The sequence below is a fragment of the Balearica regulorum genome, chromosome 18, assembly GCF_011004875.1.
Source record: "Balearica regulorum gibbericeps isolate bBalReg1 chromosome 18, bBalReg1.pri, whole genome shotgun sequence".
Classification (NCBI taxonomy): domain Eukaryota; kingdom Metazoa; phylum Chordata; class Aves; order Gruiformes; family Gruidae; genus Balearica; species Balearica regulorum.
The window spans coordinates 3,325,209-3,352,886 of record NC_046201.1 but is presented as its reverse complement, the minus strand read 5'-3'; the positions used below and the strand labels follow the sequence as shown (position 1 = coordinate 3,352,886).

Here is a 27,678-nt window from a genome sequence, read left to right as displayed (position 1 = left end):
ATCCTCCCCCCAAAATATAATTATTGTATTTCTCTCACGAATGGTGAACCCCACCGTCCGCCCCCGCCCCGGGCAGAACCTTCCCCCCGCGTACGCCTCGCTCCGGGGATGCCCGGGGGCGGGAGCACCGCGCGGTGCAGGGGCTGCTCCCCCCGCTTCTTCTTCTTCTTTTTTAAATTTTTTGGGGCCTGTTTTTTCCTTTTTTTTTTTTTTTTTCTTTTTCTTTTGGTGTGCGAGCGTGGCGGGCGGCGCGGAGCCGCGCTACCGCCCTTGCAGGACCGCTCCGCCGGCCTCCGCTTTGATGCGCGCAGCGCTGGCGGGGAGAGCCCGGGGGCGCGGGGGGGCGGGGAGGGGCGGGCGGAGGGAGGGGGAGGAGGCGGGGGAGGGACCAGCGCTTTTGTATTTAAAATAAATAAAATAAATAACCAGGGGAGGGAGAGGAGGGAGGCGCGGATCGCAGTGGGCTCCTTCCCTCGCAGCCCCCCCCCCCTCTTCCCTTCGCCCCCCCCCCCCCCCCCTTCCTGATGCTCTCCGATGCGGTTGCACCGCCGGGGAGGAGAGGAGGAGGAGGAGGAGGAGGAGGAGGAGGAGGAGGAGGAAGGACAGCGGGGGGAGCGGGGCCAGCCTGCGCGCTGCCGGCGGCGGCGGAGAGCGGCGGGGCCGCGGGCGCGCAGCGAGCTCCGGCTCCGCGGTGAGTGGCAACTTCGGGGGCAGCGGGCCGCGCTGCCGGCGGCTGATTTTTTTTTTTTTTTTTAAAACACGGATTTTTTTTAATTCATTTTTTATCCCCCCCCCCCCCCCCCCCTTGGTGAGCGCGCCTTGCAGTGCCCGCGCTGCGCGGGCGCGGTGGCTCCGCGGGCGCGGCCGGCCCGGCGCGGCCGGGTTCGGCTGTTGCACAGGGCTCGGAGGATCTAAGTAGCTCCGGACTTTTTCCTCCCCCTTCCTCCCCCCGGCTCCGGCTCCGACCTCTCTCCTCCCAGCCCGTCGCCATTTCTGGAGCAGGTTTTTATTATTATTATTATTTATTATTATTATTATTTTGCACGCCGGTCCAGCGCCGGGAAGCCCGGCTGGCTGGGGTCGGCGCCGCCCGGGGGCTCCCCCCTCCCTTTCCCCCCCGGCCCCCCGGTGCTGCTTTCTATTTATTTTCCTCTTTCCGGAGCAGGGGTTGATGGCTCCCGGCTCCGGGGGGGGTGGGTGGGGGGGTGGCGGGGGGCCGCCGGCCCGGCCCGGGATGCCCCGTTGCGCCCAGGTACGGCCGCCGAGCCCGGCCGCGCCTTAAACACCCCCCCCCTCACCCCCCGGATATTTTTTTGGGGGGTGTGAGTCCGTGCTCCAGCATCTGGTTTCCGCAGGGAAGCGCCCCAAAAAGCCCTTCTCCCGAGCCGGTGCGCCCCGTCGGGGGGGGGGGACGACGGGACGGGACGGGACACACGCACGGACACGGGACCGGCCGCCCCCGGCTGCGCGGTGCTGCTGGGCGCGCAACGTGCGCGCTGGAGGAGGGCGAGGGGGTATTGGGGGGGGGGGGGGGGGGGGGGGGGGCAAAATGGAAACCAGATGCCGGGGCAGGGACGCCCGGTGCTGCCGTGAACTATCGGGGGGGCCGCGCTGCCCGGCCCCCCCCCCCCCGCCCCGGCCCCGCTAAAAGTGCGCCGGGAGTTCAGCGGAGCGGATCTGATAGTCGCGATCGGGCTGGCGATAGAGCCGCGCTCCCTCTGCCCTGCCTCTCTCGCCTTTTTTTTTTTTTTTTTTTTTTTTTTCCTCTGAATGTGAAGAGTTGAAAAGCCTGTTTACTTTTTGTCTTTGATGTTGGGAGGATCTGGTTTTGATTAGATCAATACTCCTTTTTTCTCTCTTCCCCCCCCCTCCCCCCCCCCCTTTTTTTTTTTCCTTCCCTTTTGCAGAGAGGAGGCTCAGAGGATCCCCTGCTGACTCCAGGCAGAGGAAGGCAGAGGCACAGGCAGCTCCTGGAGGAACTGGGAGCCCCTCTCCCCATCGGGCTCCGGAGCCATGAGCAGCGCTGTGGTCCTCGCCCACCTCCCAGACCCCAGCAGCAGCTTCAGGGAAGACGCCCCCCGACCCCCTGTCCCGGGGGAGGAAGGAGAAGCACCATGCCCGCAACTCGCCAGCTCGTTTCTCCCCAAAAGCCAAAGCTTCAAGGCCATGCCGGTGCCTCCTGCCCCGCGGAGGAATGAGAACGGACTCGGGGAGCCGGAAGGCAGCGCATCTCCAGACTCCCCTCTGGCCAGATGGACCAAATCCTTGCATTCCTTGTTGGGAGATCAAGATGGTGCCTATCTTTTTCGGACCTTCCTGGAAAGGGAAAAATGTGTGGATACCTTAGACTTCTGGTTTGCCTGCAATGGCTTCAGGCAGATGGACCTTAAGGATACCAAAACTTTAAGAGTAGCCAAAGCTATATACAAAAGGTACATCGAGAACAACAGCATCGTCTCCAAGCAGCTCAAGCCTGCTACCAAGACCTACATAAGGGATAGCATCAAGAAGCAGCAGATAGATTCTATCATGTTTGATCAGGCACAGACTGAGATTCAGACTGTGATGGAGGAAAATGCTTACCAGATGTTTTTAACTTCTGATATATACCTCGAATATGTAAGGAGTGGAGGAGAGAATCCTGCTTACATGAACAGCAATGGACTGGGGAGCTTAAAAGTTGTCTGTGGCTATCTCCCGACCTTGAATGAAGAAGAGGAATGGAGCTGTGCAGACTTTAAAAACAAAATCTTGCCTTCAGTAGTTGGACTATCCAGCAAGACGTTGAGGGTTACGGCAAATGTCAGAGCTACGGAAACGATTGAGAACGGATACAGGTAAGGGAACCCCTGGAAGCTGTGCTTTGTTTTAACTTTGAGGACTTTGCGAGTGCTTTTCGGAAGGCTGTTGGGGTGGCATGCTGGGGAGCTAGCGGGGAGTCGAGGGGAGACTGAGCTTCCCGTGAGGCTGGGAGCACGGGTGCTTCCCTGCACCTCCAAACACTGGAATTTGGGGAGGTGTTGGCTGGGTTTGGGGTTTTTTTCCCCCTCTGCACAGAGGAAAACAAGATACTGTGCTCTTAAGCCCTATTGGCTCTTTCAGTTCACTTATAGATCAAAAACTTCATAGCAACTATGTCCTCCGGACATACGTTAATTATTGGTTCAACTTTCAAACCTATTAAGAGCAGTAGTAGAGTGGATCATACAGACGCATGAATAATGTAACCTACTAGTTCCCCAACTCCACCATCAACCAGTGTTTAACTATGTTGGTTATGTGGGAAGCAATTGTGCGGTCATGGAGGAGGAAGTGTATGCACTTATTACATCAAACTCTGCAACTTGCACAAAATCTGCTTGTATTTGGACCGTGTATGTGTGTGTGATCTACAGCCTCTCCCATCGCGTTGGGTGTCGGTATCGGGTCAAAGCCATTTAGGGTGGCTTTGAGCCAATGCAGACAGGAGGACGCTTAAAATTGAGTAGTTAAGGTAATGGAGAGATTCCAGGTATAGAGTAATAGTCGATCTTTGGTGCTCTCCTGTAGATCTTTGGTGTTCTCCTGTTGGCTGTGTGCTCAGAGTTAAACTCATTGAAACGTGGTTGTGTCTGTTGGCAGCTCAGGAGGACACAGGGAGTGTTGTGTGGTGGCAGGGTCTTCTCGTGCCCTTGTCTTGGCGTGCGTCTGCGTTGCCGAACCCTTCTCTTTTGTTGGGAATGTTGATGGCACAGCGGTGTGAGGGTGAAGAAAGTAAGAGCCATCTCGAAGTGAAGGGGGGGATGGGAAAGAGAGACTCTGATGAGCAAATGATGAGTTGTATAATCCTCTGAAAATGTATTCTTTCCTCTCCCCACCCTTGCCATAAATGTGGATTGTTGAATCAGGGCTGAGAGGAGAGGGCTCTGCTGGCAGATGTGCGCTCTCCTCCGCTGGCCCAGGAGGTTGGGGTTTGGTGTGGTGAGTGTTTGACATCTCGTTTACAGGAATTTTGAGAGTGTGTCTGTGATTCATGGACATCAAAGGGCATCGGGCTTCTCCTGGGGAGGCTTTGCTGGAGCGCACCCTGCTCTCCTGCCCTGCAGAGAGCTTCCAGCTGTGCCAGGCTTCCCGGTACCGACCCGCTGGGAAGGTCCCCATGCCTGCCAGGGTGCTGCAGAGCCAGAGGCCTCTTTGGTCCTCTCCCTCTCCTGGAGGCCCTCCCTGCCCGCAGAGGGGTGATGGGCGGGGGTGAGGACAGGAGGGATGCGCTCAGTCCTGGCATGGCCTCTGGACCTCTCCTGCTGGGTGGCTGCGTTGAGGGGGGGGGCACTTGCTGGCAGCTGGTCTGTGGAAGACTTGGGTTTTGGGATCCTCATCTCGTGCCTGAATGTTACTGTCTGAGCATCTGCTGTTCTCCAGAACCTGGTTTGAACTGCTGCCCTTCGCTTGCTTTCCAGGAGGGGGATGTTTGATGCTTTTATCTCTCAGCCTTTGTTGGTATTCAGTGCTGGAAGGGCTTGGCTGCAATGTTCTACCAGAGCTGCAGGCCCTGCTGAAAACCCACATGTGCCTTGTCCAGGAGACCTCTCGCAGAACGGTGGCTGCTTGCCTGATTAGTGCTGGGTTTTTTTCCTTACCCCCCCCTTCCCCCTTTTCTTTTCTTTTTTTTGTCCGGGGATTAATGCAGCATGCTCCTCACATGTCAGATCTACCCTCCTAGGACATTAGGTGGTGCATTTTGCTTTGATCACCTTCTGTTGAATTTCCAGGAGCTTTTGCTCTCCATGGGGCCAAGAGATCTCAATGCAAAGAGAGGGAGGTCAAGCTGAGATGCTTCTCAGTTCCTCCCTGAGCCATCCATTTGTGAAGCCACTTGTGCATGCATGTGCTAGAAGCTGATGAGCATATGGATGGGTTATCTCTCATCACTCAGCATTTAGGATTGCGTTTAGGATTGGAGCTGAAGCTTGCACAAAGTCTTTCCTGGTGAGTGGCCAAACCACACCTCCCTCCTCATGTGTGTGATGGAATTAAAGAATTTCTGCTCAGTGTGTTGAGGTTTGGAAGCGCTGGGCAGGCTCTTGCCATTTGCTTCGGTGGGTTTCGCCGTGATTATACCAGCGAAAGCCGGGAGTGCTGGGCTGAGCACACCTGATGGCAGGAGCACAGCAATCTCAGGCCAGCCTGGTATTTGGGCAGGAGACCACCTGGAAATCCCAGGGCACGGAGTCACGGCCAAAACCACGGCAAACGGGAGCCCACAGGTTGAAAGACTTTGTTTGGCCCCAGCATCAGTGATGGACAGGAACAGGAGAAGTCAAGTGAAAGCACGGTGTTTGCGCCTGGCTGCAAGGCAGGCGTGTGCATGCAAACTGCTGGTTGTATATTTGGAGCCCTAATACAGGGAATGTTTTAAATGTAGAACCTCCCTCTTGTCCTTCAAAGCGACTCCCCTCCCCTGTAGGTTGTGGTGTGGTTAAAACTGGCCTCCCCACGCTGCGCTGGACCTGGCCCCATGCTCCAGGAATTCCAGCTATTATTTATACCCGCTTCTAAATTTATCACGCACGCGTTTGTGTACACAGAGAGCGCTTCTTCCTTTGCTGTGCCGCCGCGGAGCGTGGTTTTGTTCAGTCCAAGGTGGACTCATCTGCCTCCCATTAAGCTCTAACATCAGTGGGACTGGCCTTGCTTTGAGAAGGCTGGGGCTTGCAGATGGCCTTCTGCCGGCTCCCAGTGCTTCCTGGCCTTTGAAAGGACCCGCTGGTGGAGCAACTTGTGTGTCAAGTTATTGGAACCAAGTTTGGCTTCAATTATCAAAGTAAATGATGCCATTGTAAAGCTATGCTCGAAGCAGTGTTCTACAATTAGAGCGTGGAAGCTGTGATTAACATAGTTTTGTTAAAATATACTTTTTTTTTTTTCAGGTTTGTGCATGTGGGGTGGTTTTTTTCTTTCTTTTTTTTTGTCTTTAAACAGCCAGTGATGTTTGTCTCAAGAAAACACTTAATGAGATTCAGTTTTGCCTCAAAGTGCTCCTTGTAGATTTTCTTCTCTCTCTGTATAAGTCTGTGGTTTGAACTGCCAGAGTGCTTTTATTTCTGAGAAGCAGAGTTTGACAATAAAAAACCCCACACTCTGAAATTGCACCCTCATAACAGGGGATACAACCACGAGCCCCTGAAATTTTCATGGCATTATAATACCTCTGATATGCCCATTGCCTAACATAGCATATGGAGAGTTACATGCTGTGTGTCATCGCATCAAGATAAGAATAGGCTGAGAAACATCAGACATTCTCCTTGAAGCTCCAGAGCAACTGCTACCTGACAGCTGAAAACACTTTGCATATTGAGTTTGGAGCTGGGGTGTGTGTTTGTGTGTGCAGCATCTGTGGCAGGAGACCACCGCTTTCCGCTGGAATTTAAAACCCTCGCAGGCAACTTGATGCATCTGGGTGCAATTACTGTAGTAAGGTGGTCAGATTTAAAAAAAAAAAAAAAAAAAGAAAAAATTAAACATAGCAAAACAGCCCCCATTCGTTTTCTTAAAGGATGTGGGGGCTGACTTAAAAATATGTAAACTTCCAGGGAATTACTGTGTTTTGGGTTTTTTGTCTGTGAGGTGTAAGTAGGTGAATTGGTGCTACAGTCCAGGACTGATGGGAAGATGAGTTAGTCCTGACCACTTTCTCTAATTACATATTTCCAAACGCTATGTTTGGACACACCTCCTCTCCCTGGTCCGTGTTCATAGGGACCCGCTGCCTCCGCCCCCACCCCAGCCTCTCCAGCAATCCCGGCTGCTGGAAGAACGTGGCAGAACAGCCCTCCTGGATGCAACCAGGGGTGACCCAGACGCCTCCCAGCGAGGTGGTGGTCCTGTGCTGGGGACCATCCTGTGCCCCTGAGCCTCCTGGTCTTTGGATGTGCTCTCAAGACCTGAGATGGATTCACATCAAATAGTTTTAAGAGCTGCATCCCTTAGACAATCTACCCAGGAGCCCACCAAGGACCGAGAACAGTCACTTGGGCTGCACTTGGGCTGCACGTCCCCCTGAATCAGAGTAGAGGACTACATGGCTTTTAGAGGAACTTTTTTTTTGTAGTAGTAGTAGGATAACTTAGCTTTCACCCACATGTGGAATTAATTTATCTTTGAAGATTTAACTTCTTTCCTGTGGCATTCCTTACTATCTCTTCTTTTTTTTTTTTTTTTTCCCCTTTCTTCCCAGATACATATTTTTTAACATCTTGATCTCCCCATCAGAAATGCCTTGGCCTCCTTCGGAAAGGAATGCAGCCCCGGCTGGGCTGAATACCTGCCTGCAGCCAGCCCCGCGCCTCTCATACCAGAGAGGCCCATCTTCCCCACCATGCTTCCCCTCCTTTTTTTTCTTTTTTTTTTTTTTTTTTTTTTTTTTTTTACCCTCCCCCCCTTTTTTTTTTCCTCCCCCCCTTTTTTTTTCTTTTTTTTTTAAACTTAAGCCTTTGCGGAGGCTCCTGTTGTAGGTGCTGGCAGAGCAGGAATGCGTGGCAGCGGGGGTGCCTGGTTGTTTGGGAGGGATGGAGAGCAGGGCAGTGGGAGGACATTGCTGCTCACTTAAACCCAGCTGGTCCCCTCTGACCCCCGTGGGGGCAGGGAGGTGGAAAGCCCATTAAAAAAACCTGCCGAGCCTGCTGTCACATTCCTTAGGCCCCCAAGTCCTGGGTAAGTGGCCCTAATTATTAAAATCAGCGGTCCTTATCAGATGACAAGGCCTTTTGCTTTGATATACAAAGGCAGGAGCTTAACAACCCCATCTTTCCCTGGAAGAGGAACAAAATGTGCACCTTAACATGCGGCTTTCAAACCTCCCTGCATAATCCCTTATCGCCTGCCGAAGATACGTATATTGATCCTGGCTGGGAAGTTGGGGTGATGGGAGGTAGCGGGCAGGGGGACGCCCAGGTCCCCCCCTCCCCGTGTGGTGACCCTGCCACGGTGACCCTGCCACGCTCCGTCACAGGCCGTGTCGCTGCCCGTGAATTTTTCACGTGACCGCTTTTGGGTACTCGGCTCAAACATCCAGGCTGGGCTTGGGGTTGCTTCTCCCAAGTGAAGCCAAAGGTGTTGGTAACCCACGTGCCATTAATACAACCTGCTGCTCCTGTCCTCATACCCCCCCATCCTCTTCTTCCCCACCCAAGTCTACGCACAAAACCACAAGTTGAACAAGTAGTAGGTTCTCCTAAAAACTGGGCCTTTTTATTGCATGTTTTTATAGTACTGGGAAGATGGCAGCCACCTTTGGGAGGCCAAGCCTGACAGCAGATCTCAGCCCTCTCCGTGCCTCCTCTGACACATGGTGGTCCTGCTCCAGGAGTCTGAGGCAGTTCTCTTGTTTCACGCAACTCCGATACCGTAACTTGTATTCCCAAAGGGGCCCTGACTCCTTTCTTCAGAGTAGACTTAAGCGTTTATTAGCTGGTGCCTCAGTGGCTTTCAGTGGGACTTGAGTTATGAACTTCCTGATGTTTTCTGCTGATGCCAACAGTAAAACTCCTGCTGACCTCAGCAGTGCAGCTTCAGGCTTTAAGGACCAAATTTTTGAAGGTATCAAAGTACGTAGAAGTGCTTCCTGGGATTTTCTAAAGTGCACTTCCAATGCTAAAAGCAACATCTTCAAAGTTGGACTTTTGGGTGTGTTTAGACAGAGTGTGTCCTGGTTGCTGCGGGTCTGAGCAGTGGATGGTTAGTTGCTTCTGAAGAGGTTGAGCAGCCAGTGTGCACGGTTCCTGTGAGGAGAGTGCTACCATGAAACTTGTGTGCTTTTCTCTAGCCCAAGACTGGCTGGTAACTAGATTCCTGTTTTGCTTGTCCCTAGGTCCTTCAAGAGGAACGATCCCGTTAACCCATACCATGTGAATTCCGGCTATGTTTTTGCCCCAGCAACCAGCGCGAACGATAGCGAAATATCTAGTGATGCCTTGACGGACGACTCCATGTCAATGACGGACAGCAGCGTGTAAGTATCTTGCATTGGCCAGGTCCTTTTGGGATGCGCCGTCTGTGAAACAGCTGCGCCAATGCACCACGGGGACTCAGGGAGTGACAGGTCCAGGGTCATCACCTTGCTTCTGCTCGCCGTTGACTAGGGGCTGCCAAAACTGAGGTGTGCCCTCAAACCAAGAGGTGTAGCAGGGCGTGGTAGCCTCGGTCTTCGTGCAGTCACCGGAGGTATCAGGTGGAGGAAAGTGCTGAGTCCCTCTATTGCTGTTTTGCAAGTGCAGCTGAGCAGACGTGTTCTCCCCTATGCTAATGGTGCTGCCTGACTAACCCAAGGAGCATATCTCCCTGGGCCTTTGTCTTGAGGCCAGGCTTCCTTAACTATTTATCAGTCATCAAAGAGGAGGAGATTACTTCCTGTAGGAAGTACTTTCTGTAATTAAGGTTTGTCATTAATGTCAGAATGTACATTAATAGGGCCAGTGACCTGAAGGGGCAAATAGCTGCTCATCTAGTGTGGCTGGGGCAGTCTTCAAAGAGCCATTTGAATGGAGCTGCATGGATCAGGTCTGGGTGTTTCAGGAGCACAGGGATGAGAGATGATGCTGTGGCTGAGCCTGGGAACTGCAGGATCTGTCTTTTCCTCCTGGCTGCTGAGAAGTGTGCAACTGGGAGCAAGTCGTTTGACCATTCTTCCTTCAGTTTGCTTTCCCCAGCGGGAGAGAAATGGTACTGTTGTGTCTGGGGGTAGAGGAGACAGTAAGACCCACTTAGTGCTCCTGAGGACCATTTTCTCCAGCTGGGCGGAAGGCAGATGTTACTGTTTGTGTATTGTGATCTTCACTTCAGTACCAGTGCTCTAGAAAAGCCCACCTGTAAACAGTGCTGCATTCCTGGTCTGCATCTCAAAGGTGAAACTTCTCCAGTGTCTCTGTCAGATGTGTCCAGTGATATCTGTGTGCTCCTCGGAGAGGTTTGCACGCTGGGTTTCTAAAGTCAGCAGTGCTGTGTGATGATGCACAACAGAAAACAGGATTTACCAAAAATCCTTGATGTGTAAACAAAAGCTGCTTTTTTTTTTTTAAATGCACATGTGTGTTTTGAACTGATATTATGGAAAAAAAAAGTGTGTTGTCCCACCAGATTCCCTTATTGAACAATATTGGCATTAAATAAAAGAGCTGAATCATAGGGTGACTTCTTTATTTCTTCTTACTGGCTCTGGTTGTATGTGATCATGTGTCAACAGAGCATTCATTGGGTTAGTCATTTCTGGACCAGTGTAGGGTCACTTGGGATTCACAGGGCTAGGATTATACCCTCTCTTCACAGCAATGCCAATTGTAGGCCTTATACAGATGAGAGCACTGAGTGAGAAATAAAGTGCATGGTGGATGAAAGGCTTAACTGAATCGCTTTCAGCCCATTGTTAGTCCAGGGGAGCTTAGCGGGGATGAGAGGGCAGCAGCCCGCTTTGAAATTTGCTTGAACAAGTGAATAGGAGCTCCCCATAAAGCAGCGCGTGAAAGGAGCCTGCCTGTTTTTTCCTGCTGTAACAATAGCCCGCGCAGGCTGTGAGAGTTTGGGGAAGCTTGGCTGATTAAACTGCCCGCAGCTCCAGGTTGGGGGGCGGCGAGGAGGGCTGGGGGGGGAGCAGGATGGCGGAGGTTGGAGGAATATTTCCTGCCACAGAGCCGGTACCCCAGGCATCCTTGGAGCCACACTCCATCTGTGGGGCCAGGAGCACGTCGGGATGTTGGGTGTTTTTGGAAGTGGGAGAGGTGAATTGGCAGTTTTGGAGGCTGGGCTTAAAGTTAAGGCTGATGTAAAACTTCCTTTGCAGAGGCGAAGGACTGCTGCCAAGATTGCAGTAAAACATTTGGGATTCGCAGCCTCTCCTGGCACCTGGCTCTGCTGGTTGCTGAAGATGCTGTAGAGGCGTTGGGGGCACAAACCCGCTGCGCTTTCACAGGCTGAACCTGGGTGCTCTTCTGCCTGCGAGGTTTTACCCCCCTTTAACAGAGGACCCGGATTTATTCTGTTTCGTCAGTGCGAATGCAAATTAGTTCTTTTGGTTTATATTGGTATCAACTGAAGAGGAAAAACTTGTTCTGGAAAAGTCTGTCAGACATAGCAGTAAAGTGAGTTTGTGGGTTTTTTGGGTTTGGTTTTTTTTTTTTTTTTTAAATAAATCTAAATCTGAATGAACCGTACTGGAATTAGGAGAGGTCTCTAAGTAATGCACAATCTGCCTTTTTTTTTTTTTTTTTATTATGGATGCCAGGGATCAGTCTGTCCATATATATTTTGTTGTAGCCACAAAGCATCGTGCAAATTTATATTTCCATTTCTTGATTGGTGGGGGTAGAGGAAAGGGGATTTTTTTTTTTATTTGCTTATATCTTATTTATGGATTTACTTTGGACACAGGGGAATGCTGCTGAGCAAACTTCAAATATTACCTTATCTTACAAACCAGGCTTTTGATGTTGGCAAGATCAGAGGCTTGTTTCAGAGCCGTTGCCAAATGAAGATGGGAGTGAATGCATATGCGCATGAGTCTGATATTTCAAAGCAGCAGTAAAACTACATTCAGGTTAGGTCAGGCACATCTGAGTCAAAAGGCTAAGATAATTGGCTCAGCTTAAATGGCAGCTGACTGGGTAGAGGACTTCAAACCAGTGTTTCCCCCAGAAACAGATTGGCTTAGCCCCAGCCTGGTTAGCTGAAATGTTTATAATTAAACTCTACTATTTAGTGCCTAAACTCTGTAGCTCTTCAGCCCGCAACTTTTAGTAGCCAAGAAAGTGTGCGTGAGTGTTTGCTGCTGGAGCAAGGGGAGCGGTGGCACCTGGAAAGCTGGGCTTAACCCTTGGCCTGCCCCGAAACCTCTGGCCAAGCTCAGCCTTTTCATCTCAAAGGCACTTTCTCCTGGTCTGGGGGGTCTGTTTCAGCATTGGGGTTCCCCCCCACCCCCGTATCTCTTGCTGTACTGAGCCTGGCTCCAGCTCCGTCCGTCTGTCCCTCCTGCAGTTGGGGATCACCCGCTGGTCACCCCTTCAACCCTGCCGGTGTCCATATTCCCTCCATTTTAGATGGAAGGCCGAGGCTTAGCCACCGCTCATCAAAGCGGCTGTGAAAGGCCCTCCCCATTCCCCAGGCTGACTTTCCCAGCTGCTCCGCAGCCTTCCCATCCCAGTGAAACACCTTTATTTTTCGTCATCTTTAAATTCTGCGCGTTGTTACAAGTTGTAAAACTCTTCTGACAGGGCAGGGTTGTAGGAGCAGGAGGTTTGATGTGGGGCTCTCTGGTGTGACTGGAGGAGTTTTAGGGCGAAGGAGCAGCTTTTGTACCGACTTCAACAAGGACAAATCTTAAATAAAGCGAGGAGCCGTGCTCTTGAGTCAGCATTGCTTTTTCTTCTCCTTTTCCTGCCACCCTTCCTGCTCTGTAGCCTGTTCCTTTCGGCAGAGATGGTCCCTCAGAGCTGGCAGCGTGGGGACACCCAGCAAGGAGAGGTGCTCCCAGCTCGGTGGCTGCAGCAGAGGGGTTGGGGATGGCATCTCGTGCTTGCAGACCTGGAGGGAGGTGGGGAGCACAGGAGAGCTTCAGCTCCCTTTTGTCCCTTGGTCATGTCCTTGGGTTCCTCGTGTTGAGTGCATAGACTTTCAGCTGCTTCCTTGCTCTTCCCCATCCTGCCTCTTGTGCTGCCATTTATAGAGGACACCTCCTCTTTAATTGAATATATTAATGGGATTGGTCCTGTATTTATGTATGGACGTAATGTGCTCATGCTGGCATTTTTATGTACCTTTAAAATGCCTGTTTTACTCGTTATTCCCTGTATTGAAGGTCTTCCATAAAAGACCCTTATCTCAGTAAGCCTCAGTGACCAGTAGCTTTTCTGAAGGTACAGATGATTTGGTTTTCACCTTAGATTTGCTTTTCCCCCCATCCTTCCCCAAAACTAAGGCATATCATGTGCCCTAAGCCCTGTTGCTCCGTGGGTTTGGGAAGCAGTAGTGCTTGGTGGCTGTGGTCGGTGACCATGGCTGGCTGTGATGACCACTGTGTGCCGGGCTGCTTCCGGAAAGCGCTCCAGAGCCCTGTGTTGTGCAATGGGGCCATTAGGACAATTAGCTCCTTTCACTTGTAATGAAGGAGCAGAGCATTCATGAACTGTGTCTGGAGGAGGCTGATGTTCATCTTGTGGCATCAAGAACTTTCTCTGCGGTCCCTGCCTGATCTCTTTTATTATAAAGATTTTTCCAATTTTATTAAGATGAAATTGTTCCAATCTTTCACTCCAGGCTTTCCAGCTTAATCTTGCTCATTAAAACAATTTAATGGCAACTGTATGCTTTGGCCAAGATCTTCATAAAGGCCTATGATAGCATGCTTTAAACCTTGAGCGTGGAGCGATGAGATCTAATGATCCTCCTCAGGAGAAGGGACCTGGTGTCTCCGGGAGGGCATTCCCTTGCGCCTTGTCTCTGGCTGCGTACCCAAAAAAATACTGGTGTGTGCCCACTGCCACCACGGCCGTGGGAGGCGGCACATGGGGATGCTGTGCCACATTGGCTCCTCTGGTAGCAGCGTGGGGCCACTGCTGTCTGCTCGGCCACCGCTGCTCCTCCTTGGGCAGGAGCTGTTTTCTCTGCTCAGGAGATGAATCAGGTGTGGGGGCAGGTGGATGAAAGGGATGGGACCAGAGATCAAGGTTATTCAGCTAGTCTGAGGGAACGGGTGGAATTAGACATTCAGGATCTCCAGGCATGCTCTTCCGGCTGTCCTTCCTGTCTGTAGAAGGCCCTTTAATCCTAAATGAGGTAATTTTTTGTGTGGTCAGATGAAAACACCCCATGTTGCCTCGAGCAGGCTGTGCAGGGGGCTATTCCCACCAGTTCTCCTCGCCTGGTCTCTTCTCATGGCTTCGTGACCATGATCCGACGTCGCTGAGGGGAGCAACATCATGCCTGCAGGGTATGGCCCCAGTTGCTCCTGCCTCGCAGTAGCCTGCCTGTGCTGGGCAGCCTCAGGGCAGGAGAAACATCTCGGATCTTAACTAGGGCTGGAGATGAGGAGCAGCCCTTTGGTGGCCATTTGTCTTCAGCCTCTTCCTTCTTCCTTCCATAGTGCCAACACCCCATGGGGTGATTTACAGCTTGAGAAAAGTTGTGGTCTCAGAGAGCGTAATTTGGTGGTGAAAAAGCAAGAAAAATAAAGGGCAGAAGCAGAAACCTAGCATTGGAAGGGCCTTTCTGTAAGGATTCTCAGAAATGAAGCTGATGGGATTTTTGGGTGTCTTCCCATGTGGAGTTGCCTTCAGCTTGCTTTTCAGCTTTTGCTTAATTACTGCACATCCATGTAGATGGTAACGCAAACCCTTCTTAAGCCACCAAATGGTTGAGGCTCCTCCTGGCTTCAGGTGATGTCCAGAGGGCTCAGTGTCTCTGGGAACGTGGGCTTGTGGCACGCCTGGTGGTTTCAGAGGTGATGGAGAAGCATCTTGGTTAGAGCATGGGGAGAGCCCCGACTGACAGTGACCTCTCTTCTGTGTGCAGAGATGGGATCCCCCCATACAGAATTGGGAGCAAGAAGCAGCTCCAGCGGGAGATGCATCGGAGCGTCAAGGCCAACGGTCAAGTTTCTCTACCTCATTTTCCGGTAAGTTCAGGTGGGAACTGCAGCGTTTGGGTTGGCCATGGCAAATGCTGGTACTAGGAATGGGCTCATGTGGAGGGAAGGGACCAGGGGAGGAGAATGTTTCCATCCCTACGTGATGCCAGAGAAGAGATGCTGCTTGGTGTTGGGCAGGAGCCATGTGCTCTCAGCATCCTTGCAAAATCCTGCTTGTGTACAGTCACGTTTTGGTCCTTCCCTGAAAGTCAGGTGCTAACTAGGGCTTTTTAGTGGCACTGATTAGTCCTCCTGGTCTAAATCCAAGCAGAGATGCCCCAGTTGGGTCTAGTGAGAGCCTTGGCTCTGGCCAGCACCCTGACACCTCTGCTGGTGGCAAGCAGACAGGGGTTTGGCCTCGTGCGCTTCGCTGGCGGCCTTCAAGAGCACACCGTCTGTAAGCTGGCGGGAAGCAGGATCTCCCAAAAGAGAGACACTTGCAGCAGATACGTGTCTTGCTTTGAGGGGATCCAATTCGTGGCATCGCTGTGCTCTCGAAAATTAACTCGCTGACTTGCTAATTCAGTTGACTTGCAGACTCCTGATTCCTGCAGTGAATAAACTGTTTACACAGACAAGTATAAACTTATCTTGTCTTGAGATTAATATGCTAAAATTCCTCTTTCTGCTGTCTTAAACAGCAAGAAATCATAGATGATATTTCTGGTGTGTGGGGGGGTGGTTTATGTGGTTTTTCTTTTTGGGTTTGGTTTTTTTTTTTTCCCTTCCTCCATAAAGAAAGTTCTATAGCCTGAGCTTGTAAATTAGATTATTTTGTCCCAGGGCGTGCAAATCGACTTTCTCTGTAAGGCAGTGCTTTGATCAGGGACTGAATAGAGCCAGCTTGTGTAAGAGTGACAATTTCCAGCAGAGTGGCCTTTTTCTACCCTCACATCATTTCTGGAGCTAAGTGGTTGCCGGAGAGAGGCCCCACCTCATCTGGTGGGTAGTATGTGAAAGAGTTGGCAGTTCAGCTTTCTGCTTTCAGGGGGGGAAAAAAAAAAAAAAAGAGGGAGAGAGAGGGAGAGTGGGGGTGAGGAGTGGGGTGCGTGGGGGTGGCAGGAGGGAGGGCAGACTTGGGTGGGTGGTTTCTTTTTCCTCTTTTTTTTTTTTCCCCCCCCTTTTCCTGCCATGTTTGCTTCTTTTGGCAGAAATTCACGTTTTGCCTTTTTATATTCTGCACTTGATTTGGAGATGTTCCCTTTTTCCCTTGATAGATCTGCTTGAGGCAGCCAAGCTCAGCAGTGTAGCACCGCTAGCCTGCAGCAGCTTTCTTCATTTTCTGTACAAAGAGATGGAGGGGGGGGGAAGAGATCTAGGACACTGTTGAGACAACACTACCTCAAAGGTGCCCAGTGTGTAGCCAGGAAATAAATTACCAGCACTTCTCTGATCTGCAACCGTTTGACTTCTTTTTTTTTCTTTTTTTTTCTCCTTTCCCTTTTTCTCCCCCATCTTATTTTTTTTAATTTCCAACTCCTTTCTGTTTATACTCACTTTATTCCTTGAGTTAAAGTCTCTCCCTCCCACCTCAGAGGGTTTTTTTTTTTTTTTTTTTTTGATGTTTGACAACAGTCTTTGAAGATTTTCTACTTCAGAGTAGCTACTGATGGGCTGGTTGTACTACAGAGAGAACAAGCGGGGTTCCTCAGAGTGCGACCAACTGCTCCTGCCGAAGGCAAACGCTGGTGGGGAGGATGTCACTCCATGAGGCCACAGCACTAGCTCATAAAAATCCAGAGCAGACCATGCCTAGTTGCGGTCGTCTTTTCATCCAAACATGGAGACACAACAAGCGTAGCGGGGCCGGCGATGCCGCTCCGGCTAAGCACCCGTGCCCCGCGCCGCCCGCTAAACATGCCTTGTGCCTTCTGTCCCCGCTCCTTGTAGAGGACCCACCGTCTTCCCAAGGAGATGACCCCGGTGGAGCCGGCTGCCTTCGCCGCGGAGCTCATTTCCCGGCTGGAGAAGCTGAAGCAGGAGCAGGAAACCATGGACAGTCTGGAGGAGAGGCTGCAGCAAATCAAGGAGGTAGGAGGATTAACCCTCCTGGGGCCGGGCAGAGCTTGCCGCATGCTGCCTGGCTTGGGGGAGGCCGTATCCTGCCCACGGGGGGGGGGGAACGTGTTTTGATCACACTGCCATCGGCGAGCCCATGGGGGGGATGTCCCAGCGAGTGCCTTGCCGGTTCCCTGTCCTCTTGTATTTATTCCTTGCCATCGCTTGGCCGGCAGGATGAGGAGAAAGAGGGCTCGGAGCTCCCCGCCAGCCTGCAGAGCAGTCGGGAGATTGTGAACCCCCAGCATCCGCAGCACCCGCTCTCGCTCCTGCCCTCCGGCAGCTACGAGGAGGACCCCCAGGCCATCCTGGATGAGCATCTCTCCCGCGTGCTGAAGACCCCCGGCTGCCAGTCGCCCGGCATGGGCCGGCACAGCCCCCGCGCCCGCTCCCCCGACCGCCTGCCGACGGGCAAGCTGCAACCTGGCGCGGCCTCGCCGGCGGCGTGCGCCCTGGCGGGTAAGGGGTTCATCACCAAGCAGACCACCAAGCACGTCCACCATCACTACATCCACCACCACACCGTGCCCAAGACGAAGGAGCAGATCGAAGCGGAGGCGGCTCAGCGGGTGCAGTGCTGCTGCCCGGCGGGCAGTGACTACTACTGCTACCCCAAGTGCAAGGGCCACCCGAAAAACACAGACCCTCCTCTTCCTCCGCTGGAGCCCTTCGGGTAAGTCACGAGCATCTACCTCCATTGCACCAACCCCAAACCATCACCCCATCACACCCCTGCGACGGGGCTGATCGGCGCGGCAGCGCAGGGGGCTGACGGTGGGCTCGTGTCCCCTTCTCGCCATCAGCAGGACGGGGACGCTGCCGAAGAGGCCGGGCAGAGGAGCGGAGAGCGTCGCCCTGCCGGCCGCGGACGGGGGGCTGCCCGGCCCCGGCGGGGTGCAGCTACCAGGGGGCGAGGCGGACCGGGCGCAGAACGTCTGGCAGTGGATGCTGGAGAGCGAGAGACAAAATAAGCACAAGCCCCATAGGTAAATACGCAGCTGTCTACAGCAGTATCGCTCCCGGTAAATATTTATATATTACATGGGCTGTCTATTTTTACAATCGCTAAAAACAAATGAGACTCTTTGCTCCTCCGGTTTAATATAAAAGCTGTTCCGCAGAACCAGAAAAACCACAAAAATGTCATGTTTTTGGCAATAAACCTCCTTTCATGTTATGACAGACTTTTGAGAGGGAGCGAGCAGAATAGGAACTGCTATTAAAGTCATATTTTCCAGCTTTTCTAACCCGACTTCTTCCCCTCCCCAAGCACACAAAGCACAAAGAAGGCCTATAGCTCCGACTTCGCCAAGGGGGCCCCCGGCCGCCACCACCCGTGGGGGACCGGCAGCCACCCGCGCGGGGCGCAGCCTGCCCACCCCTTCATCCAGGACCCCGCCATGCCCCCGCTCACCCCACCCAACACCCTGGCGCAGCTGGAGGAAGCGTGCCGCCGGCTCGCCGAGGTCTCCAAACCGCAGAAACAACGGTAACGGCCACGGGAGGGATGGTGCTGGTCCCGCGGTGGGGTTTTGGGGAGCAGCAGGGGTAGGAGGGGTTTGCTGGGTGCTGGTTCCGCTCTTCTGCGGCCGAGGCCCGGGCTGATGGCGGGCAAGGCGGTGGGTGAACGTGGACGGGGTCCTCTCCGTCTAGGTAGAGGGTCAGCCGTGGGGCCGGACCGTGGGGACGTGTGATGGCACAGCTTGGCCGAGCCCCAAGGATGAGCCTCCTTATTCCGACCCCACCCTACCCCGGCACAAATAGTTCGAATCCTAGACTATTACTTCCACTCTTTTGATGGCTGTAATTTGCCCATTTTTCCTCTGGGACGGACTCCAGCTACATACCAAGTGGAGAATTGGACTGGTTATCGTTCATTTGGGTATGGAAGGATAAATTAGCCCACAGCATTTTTAATTCTTCCTTTGATTGTTTACAACATGTGAGGGTTGATATAAAGAGTGAACTTAACGACCCACAGGAGACTTCAATTAAGAAGATTGTATTTCAACAATTTTTAAAAAGTTTTTTTCCCTCTCTTTTTTTTTTTATTTTTTCCCCTCCTTCCCCACTTGCCCTCCCCCTTTCCATTTCAGATGTTCAACCTCAAATCAGCAGAGGGATCGAAACCACTCCGCTGCCGTTCAGGGGGGAAACACCCCTTTCTGCAATGCAAGTCTAACGACAGAAGAGTGAGTATTGCACGTGCAGAAAAGGATTGGGAAATATATATATATATATCATAATTATATTTTCATTAAATGGATTGCGCTTTGAAAAGAGAGGAAATTCTTATATCTGAAATTTCGTCTTTCAAACATTCTTCTTAAAGGAAGAACAAAACATTTTCAAATCTTGTCTCTGGCTCTTTTTAGCTTGCATTCCTGTAAAGTGGACAAAGATTGGATTAGTCTAATTACAGGATGGTTCTTTTAACAAGAAATCTGCTACAGAGAGGTCTAAAATGGCCTAAATAATTAAAGTTTTCTTTCTTACCCTCTTCATCTTAAGCAATGAGTAATGTTTGAAGTCCAGACTGAGCCACCTGACTAGAGCCTTTCATTTTTAATTGGTTGACCTTAAGTCCACCAGCTGTCTTTGCTAGCAGCTTTTTTTCTGAAGCCACTCTACAAAGACTTAGAACAAATTAGGAAGACTAAATTACTGCGGACTAACACTTTGTGACCTTTTGACATGCCAAGTGTACATTGCCTCAGAAGCAGTTGTAGATTTGGCTGCATGGTATGCGCTAGAGCGTTGCCATTTTGCTGGGTAATATTGTTTTAATTATTCTTTAAGAAGCGTTTCTTAGTGTGAATGACAAAATCCAGTGAATTTTATCCTCACCGGGAAAAATAAGATTACCTGTGTACTTCAGGTGAAGAATCTGGTGGTGGTTTTTGCTTTGTTAGCTGGTGCTTGCAGGTGGTTTTGTGCAGGAGAAGAAAGCTTGACAGATGCTTTGTGTGAAGGCAGATGAAACGAGCCTTTTAAAATCAGAGGTGTACGATACTGGGGCTCGCTAGGTAGAGGTTAGCCCATGGTGAGCCCTACGCATGGTCCTGCTCTGATGCTTCCAGCGAGCTTCCAGCGAGCATCCAACCTCCATCCCTCCGTTCTGCCATCCATAAAATGGTCCGAGGTCTCTGCTGCCCGTGGCTGGGTGCTTTGCGACAGCGTGATTCCCACCGTCACGGCGAGCAGGAGCTGTCGCGGGAGCCCAGCGAAGGGCTGTGCAAACGCAGCGTGACAAATTCACGGCGAGCACAGGAATATTTAATGTTTTGGGTCACACCCAGGATATTTCTGACCAGAGTTACGTGTGGCAGAAACACTGCTGGATTGAGCGCGGTGAAACGGCTTGTTCTCAAATGGAAAATAAAGGGGGTTGTGTGTGTTTTCTGTCTTTCAGTCACAAAGAGCCAAAGAAACTGCCAGTTGTTCACACCTCTCAGTCGAGTGAGTTGGTTGTCACCTATTTTTTATGCGGAGAAGAAATTCCCTACAGGAGGATGTTAAAGGCCCAGAGCCTGACACTTGGGCACTTTAAAGAACAGCTGAGCAAAAAGGGAAATTACAGGTAAGAACCTGTGATTTGTTTCTTCTTTAGTATATTCTAATAAGTCAAAAGAATGAGCTGATATTTTGCAGGTCTACCTGCAATGACACATTTACCTCGCGTTTCAGAGGCTGTAGATCGTCTTACTCTCTTCCCACTCAAACCAAGAGCAACTTGGAGATGGAGAAAGGGGTCCTGAGCTGCAGCTCGGCTGCAGGGCCACCTCCTCTCCCTCTCCCTCCCCAACCTCCTCTCCCCGTTGCCCAAGGCTGGGATGGTGTTGTGGCGAAGGCACGGAGCCCTGGGGTTCAGTTTCCAAACTGGGGTCAGCATTCATCTCGGAGTTGGTCTCCTGCTTTGCCTCCCCCTTTAATTTTTTCATTATTAATTTTTTTTTTTTTTTTAATGGTGTGGCCGTAAATGGGGTCAGTGAAAGGTTGGGATGTTGCAGCTGAGTGGACATGTAGCTGAGATGCAGCGAGCTCACTTCTCTCTTCATTAGGGAAAAAACCTTTGCCCTGCAGGGAAAGCTCCACCAGCAATACCGAGTTCCTCCTCAGAAACGCCAACAAACCCTGCCCGTCTGGTTTCCAGGGCCCAGCTCCCAGTTTAACCAGTTTGCTGCTTCCCTCGCTCTTGTAGTTCCCATGGCAGTAGCTTCACGTTGGCTGTTTTTGCCGAACTTTCCCAGCGGATCTGGGCACTAGTGGGATCATCTGTTGGCCACGTCTCCTGCAGGATGAGCAGGAGGAGGAAGTTCCAGGTTTAAATTTTGAATTTGCACTGAATTTGGTAGTGCTTCAAAGAACCAGAAGGCTTGCCCCGTAACTGGCAGCCTCCAATTTAACCTCCAGATGGTCATTTGGGTTTGCTACGAGGACTTTCCAGCTGGTGCTCCATCGCTGGCCTGTCTCTGGCTTTGGGAAGTCCACCTATGCAGATCAGAAGGAGGTGACCCAAGGGCGCGCTCAGGCTGGGGGATGCTGAGCTGGGGTCTGTCTGTGGCTGTTGTGCGGTGGGGCTGGGGCTGAAATACTGCCAATCCTTCCCCAAAACCATCTTTGCAGCCCGCCCAGCTGCCATCAGATGGCAGCAACCTGCAAGTACACCCAACCTGGACAACCTGCAGGAGGGAACAACCTGCAGGAGAGGTCCCTGGGCTTCTTGCACCCTTACGCCACTTTCCAGCCCCTAAAGCCTCTCCTGCCCGCCATGCTCCCTCTCCAGCTGATGCAGCCTCGTGCCCCAGTTGCACACCAGTTTCCCCAGCCTCACCACTGGTGTGGCGCTGCTCCGGTGGCTGTGTAGTCCCACGCTCCCCCCCCCAAAAAAGTCCTTTTTTTTAGTTTGTTTTCTATGACTTTTTTTTATGTGATGCCCAAGTGCAGGAGTAGGCTCCTAAAACCTCTGTGGCCCAAAAGCCCCTCCAGGTGCAATTATTTGTGCCTTGTCAGACTGTAATTACTTTAGAAAATGTTTTTAAGTGACTGACAAGGATGAAACAACGTTTTGCTTAGATCTCACCCCTTTACACCTGGGTAAAGACAATACAGAAATTTATAAAAGGAACTTGGGTATGTGCCCAGTATTTTATCTTGCACAGACACAAGGTGAAACTAATTACACAAATGTGTGTACCTCCAGGGAATCATTTTGATCTAAGCTTTGACTTTTGGCTGGACTTTGAGTGAAACTGCGGGTGACCTTCAGGGAAGAGGTCCGCAGTGCCCGGAGTAGCGTGTGTGTTACGGGGAGGCACTAACTAGGCTGCTTTGGTCACATCTGGCATTGATTTCTTTTTAAGGCACATTTAATAAGCATGTCTTTGAAGCCGTTGCCTTTCATTTAATGCACAAAGACATGCAGAAATGCTCCGCTCTCCAAATTCTTTATTGATTGGATCAGTTTGCGAGGCGGGTACCTCGGGCTCCCGCGATGCCAGAGCCGCACGGCCGGCCCCGCCATGGGGAAATCACCGCTTCGCTTTCCTCGGCACACCCCCACCCCCCGCCAAAAAAAAAGAAAAAAAAAAAAAAAAAAGAAAAAAAGAAGGAATTAAAGCAGTGATTTAATACTGATGGCGTTAACAAAAAACAAACATACACGCACAAAAAAACTGGGTGGTGTCGGGTAATCTGAAGATGGCAGCGGTTCAAAACAGAGCTGTAAAGCCAGGCCTGCTAGCCTCGATTGGTGCCAGATGTCCCAAAAAAATAATAAAAAAAAAAAAAAGCAAAGTTTGCCACATAAAATATGTTTCAATGGAAAGCCCATTTCTGAGCAAATAAGAGCAGAGTGAGTTGTTTGAAGATGTTGTGGGGGAGGATTTTTTTTTTTGCTTTGCCTCCTCCTTTTTTTTTTCCCTTTTTTTCTGTGAAATAAGGTTGTAATTATGTAAAAGGTCATAGTGTGTTTTCTCAAATAAAAATTTTGTAAACACAGCCAGCGCTTGGGCTTGTGGAGGAAGTTATTGGGAAGAGCGGCTGTTATCTGGAGAGGGGCGGAGAAGGGGAAAGGGAAGAGAAAGTTCTTTGTAATTCATTCAAACTTTCCTCGGGTTTTTTTGGTTTTGTTTCAAGGCTGCTGGAATGGGAAATTGTGGCCTTGACCTGCAGCGTGGAACTTGGTGGGAGTTGGGCCGTTGACTTCAATGAGTGCAGGCTCTGAAGGACTTAAATAAGATGTTTTCCCTTGCTGAGCTATTAAAGATGCAACATGTGTCAATTCAGCTTGGAATGACTTTACAAAAATAACTCCTAACCATACCTTGACTAAATGAAGCTGGTTTCATCTCTTTGACTAAAAAGCCAGCTTTTATCCCCCTACCAAAATAGTTTTAACGTACCCTAAAAATAAATAGATTTGCAGGCTGTTGTTACTGAGTATTTTAAAAATGTGTAATAGAACAGTCACTAAAAAAAAACCCAAACCCAACCAAATTCTAAGACCCTGCCGTGGCTCTTTCAGTTTCAGTAGTAAAAGTGAGCTTAATCTGATCGCCTTTCCCATCCTAAAAAAAAAAATAATAATAATTGCAAAACCCTTTCCCCTACCAAACATCTGCCAACCCCAGTTGTCTGGAAACTCCAGGGGATGGGTGTGGGAGGGGGGATTTTTATTTTTTTTTATATATCTTTTTCTTTGTAATCCATCTGATGAAGTTTTTTCCATCCCTGGCGATCAGATGGCAAAGCACTTTTCCGAGGGAGCAGGCATGTCCGAGGAGGTGTGCGGCGGCAGACGGACAGGCTCCCTAAATGCTACCCCTCTGAATGGAAGCCCTTCATTTGTGCATATGCAATTAAGCAGCCTTAGAAGGAAGACAGCTCCAAACGGGATAAAAGGAACCTTTAATCAAGAAGCTGAACGGTCTAATTCAGGATAATAGAGGGGTCCTTACTGTTTGACACAGGAGGGGTGGGGGTGCTTTTTGTCTCTGGGAGCGTTGGCTTCATGATCTAACGACCCAGAGCAAAAGAGCAGGACTGCAGGACACTGCTACTTGACCTCCCCGTGTCACGTCCCGCAGGCTGGACCAGGGCTGCTCCGCGCCTCTGCCTGCTAGGAAGCGTCGGGAAACAAGTACGGGAGTTTCTGGCACTTAAAATGGATACGTGAATGAGGCCTTTGGTTGTTTCGAATGCGAGGCTCCCGGCTTTTGGGTTTGGTTGTGTTTTGGTTTTTGTTTTTTTTTTTTTCAGTAGGAGTACCACAGAGTTTCAGCTTTTGTGTTTGCAGGAAGCCAGGATGGTTTTCTTTTAATCTATCCGTATGCCTAAAAAGCCTCTCCTTCTAATAACAGTTGCTAATTTTAATGTTGGGCTTCAGCTTTGAAACAAGAAAACACATGAAAGAAAGAAGGTGGGGAGAGAGGGGAACCTTAAGAATGCTTTGCTTTGAAATTCTATTTATTTATTTTTTAAATAAGATACTTGACCAGAAATCACCCCGCTTTCTAATTTTCTTTACGGCTGAGGATATCCACGGTTGACACGTATAATTTGCTCACTGTAGAAGCTGTTGTCACTGCTGAGGAGCGTGCTCAGCCCTGTTCCCTCCAGCCCATCGCCATCCCTGCAGCCCCGGGGATGCTTTCGTGTTGCTGGACCTGAGCAGTCCTGAGGGTTTCCTGGCCACGCTGGGTGCTGGAGGAGCATCCTAGGAGGGAGAGATTGGAAATGGTGTGGTTAAAAGAACTGCCAAAGCATCCTTTGCTTTACCTTTTGATTTTTAACTGTGTTTTAATTCTCCTTACCACAGATACTACTTCAAAAAAGCAAGCGACGAGTTTGACTGCGGTGCAGTGTTTGAAGAGATTTGGGAAGATGAAACCATCCTGCCGATGTACGAAGGAAGGATTCTTGGGAAAGTAGAAAGGATTGATTGATGGCATCTGTGTTTCTTAAGAAAAGTTAAACTAGAAAAGTCTTTGGACACACAACAGTAGTGATGACAAGGAAAGGAAAAAAAAAAAAAAACTCTGAAGGAAAGTTTTGAACCAATGAAGAAAAAAAGTGAAGTCTATGAAGACTTTGCTGAATTAGCCTTAGAGGAAAAAAAAAATGGCATTTATTATTCATGAGTTGGGTACTGAGATGATAAAAACCCTGAACTATTTATTAAAAACATGACCACTGTTGGCTATTGGAGATGCAGACCGTGTTTGAGAGACTTCCATACATAATATATGATTTCCTGGGGATCTGAAATCTATGGACTAAGAGAAACTGTGTATAGCTTACCTTAACAGTAATCCTTATTGATATTTATTGAACAGTCTGTTTTCCCTTAAGTCCAGTTTTTGGATATGCTGCTTTAACAATGGAGAAGAGAGGGGCTGGGAAGTGGGGTGATGGGAGGAAGGATTATTTTATTTTTTTATATTGTTCCCACTATCTAAAATTTAGGAGTTTGGCTATGAGCACATTCATGATTTTGGGGTTGTTTTTTTTTTTTTGAAGGGGGAGGAGGGAAGGAGTGTGCCCAGTATTTCTCAGAGTGAAGATAAAACTTTTCTAAAGAAATAATAATAATAATAATAATAAAAGCTGAAATAAAAATACTGTCCTACCATTCATCTAGAGACCGGTGCATTTTAATCTATGCTGCTCTAATTTGAAATAAAGGTCTTAAGCATTAAATATGTTAGATGCAATATAACAACAGCAACTTGTTAGTTCGTCCATGGATTTCTGCGGTGTGAGGGTTTTGCTTTGCTGCTGCCAGGGGCGAGGGCACCGCACGGTGTCCGGTGCCTCTCGGTCAAGGCAAGGTAGGGCAAAACCCTGAGCCTGGGAGAGCTGTAGAAGAAGCCATCCAGTTCCCATTTCCGTACTTAGCGCACCAAAAGGACACGTTGCAAAAGCCAGGTTAAAAAAAAAAAACAAAACCCACAAAGTAACCCCGTATGTGTTTCACATAGCTAGCTAATTATTTCGTTTAGCTATTCTACTTCAATGTTAGCACAACTTAGATTTCAACGACATGGAATTACCATGGGGTGTATTTTCAGATCGGTGTGGAGTGCGTGATTCGTTGCGTGGTGGGGTTTTTTTTGGTTGGGTTTGTGGTTTGTTTGGGGTTTTTTTTTTGGGGGGGGGGGCGGGCCTTACCTTCACAACACCCACGGGAGCCCGTGGGAGATGTGGGCGAAGGCTCTCTGCGAGCCTGGGCAGAGCTTTGTGGGTGCGTGGGTGTTGGGACAGAGCCACCCTTTCCCGAGAAAGACCTTGCATTTCTACAGTTGGGTTTTGTGTTGATTAAGTTAATCTGTGCATTCTGTTTGCCATTGCTACTTTGTGTAAGTCTGTATATATTGTAGAAAATGTATGGTGAAAATATTAATACACTATCTCTAGTGTTTTTAAAATTTAATCAGTACAGTACCTGTGCCTGCATGGTGTTACGAGACCATGCGTCGCCCTATATTCAGGGTTCAAGCTTTCCCTTGTTTGTTTAAGGGGTTTATGTATAAATATATTTTATGCCTTTTATTACAAGTCCTGTACTCATGACTTTTGCCATGGCATTTTGTTCTACTTATACTGTAAATTATGCATTATAAAGAGTTTCATTTAAAAAAAAAAATTACTTGGTACAATAATTATTGTAATTAAGAGATGTAGCCTTTATTAAAATTTTATATTTTTCAAATTAATATTGTCTGACTTTTTCCCCCCCCACCACCCTTAATGCCTTAAAATTTTTCTTCTCATGTATGGTGGTAGCTGGAAATAGCAGCTGAGCCTTGGTAGGAGCTATTCCTGCTGGGAAGCGGTTGCAGCTCAAGTAGGCAAGGCAAAGGCCGGGGAACACTTCAGTGCAATGATGAAATCACATACAGCTCGTTCAGGTAACTCAGCCGGGGCTGATGGAGGCATGGGGGCTTTTTCTTCCTCCGTAACTGGGCTAATGAAGCCAGGATGTGGTGGCCCAGTGCTGGAGCTCTGCAAAGCCATGGCACATCAGAGGGCTTCGTCGTTAGGCGATGGAGGGTGGGCACAGCCTCGCCCAGGTGCGAAGGAGCTGGGGCTGCTTGGGGGGGGGGGGGGTGGGTCCCTTAATCCCCCCGCAGCACCTGCTCGAGCAAAACCCGGCTTTGTAAAGTCCTGACTAACGTGGCTGCCTTGGCCGAGACGGGAGAGGTTTGATGGAAGCAACTGAGCAGGACAAACGCCGGGGAGCTCTTACCCGTGCGCCTTCCCTCTCGCCGGTATTTATGATACAAAACCTATTTTATAGCTGACCGAGCTTAATTTGTTCCTGAGGGAAGCTGCCCATACCAGGGATGGATTTGTCTCCCAGCTGTCGCCCAGACCTTCCCCGGCTCAGGCGAGTAACCCTGGGAAAGCAATTGTGGAAAGGCTTTTGGTCTGGCCTGGTGGTAACCAAAGCCAGCCTCTTTTCTTTTGCTAGACCAATGGCACCGACTACTTTTTTTTTTTTTTTTCCTTTCCCCCCTCTCTCCACCCTATTTTTTTCCATGAGGTTTTAAATTATCTGGGTTATTTTGTGTGTATGAGAAGACTTCATTTAAAACATCAGTAAAACTTCTATCAAAGGGCTCAACTTCACACCGAGTACACAGAGCTCGGGACTGAATCCCGCGGTTCAAGGGAGCTGCAGGCAGTTTTACACATTTAAATGGCTGGTGCCTTGTTTTAAAAAAAAACATCTGAAGTTCATGGGGTTCATCTTAATTGATAAGCTGGACATAACGGATGGGTGTAGGGAGACTTCAACAACATAAGGGAAGAAAGATTTTTTTTTTTTTTTTTTTCCCCCCTCTCTCTCTTTTTTTAGTCTACCATCAAAGGTTAGGAACTTAGCACTACATCGTAGTATTATTTTTCTTCTGCTATTAAAATGAATCACACTGTGCCTAATTCTTCTTGGGAAGATGAATGTG

The 27,678-nt window shown here is 49.9% G+C and overlaps 1 protein-coding gene across 3 annotated transcripts; it reads left to right on the top strand.

The window, feature by feature from the left end:
• Positions 1-421: 421 nt before the first annotated feature.
• AXIN2 (axin 2) lies at positions 422-24,798 on the top strand. 3 transcript variants are annotated; one of them, XM_075770484.1, is made up of 11 exons: positions 422-691; positions 1,908-2,837; positions 8,852-8,992; positions 14,539-14,641; positions 16,544-16,684; positions 16,888-17,384; positions 17,515-17,697; positions 17,982-18,200; positions 18,808-18,903; positions 20,124-20,291; positions 24,531-24,798. In XM_075770484.1, the coding sequence occupies exons 2-11, from the start codon at positions 2,014-2,016 to the stop codon at positions 24,655-24,657; spliced, it is 2,499 nt and encodes an 832-aa protein (XP_075626599.1). In that variant the 5' UTR covers positions 422-691; positions 1,908-2,013; the 3' UTR covers positions 24,658-24,798. The 3 variants fall into 3 exon arrangements, with proteins under 3 accessions (XP_075626599.1, XP_075626601.1, XP_075626600.1); XM_075770486.1 differs by having other exon boundaries at positions 573-691; positions 17,518-17,697; XM_075770485.1 differs by having other exon boundaries at positions 650-1,002.
• Positions 24,799-27,678: the final 2,880 nt, after the last annotated feature.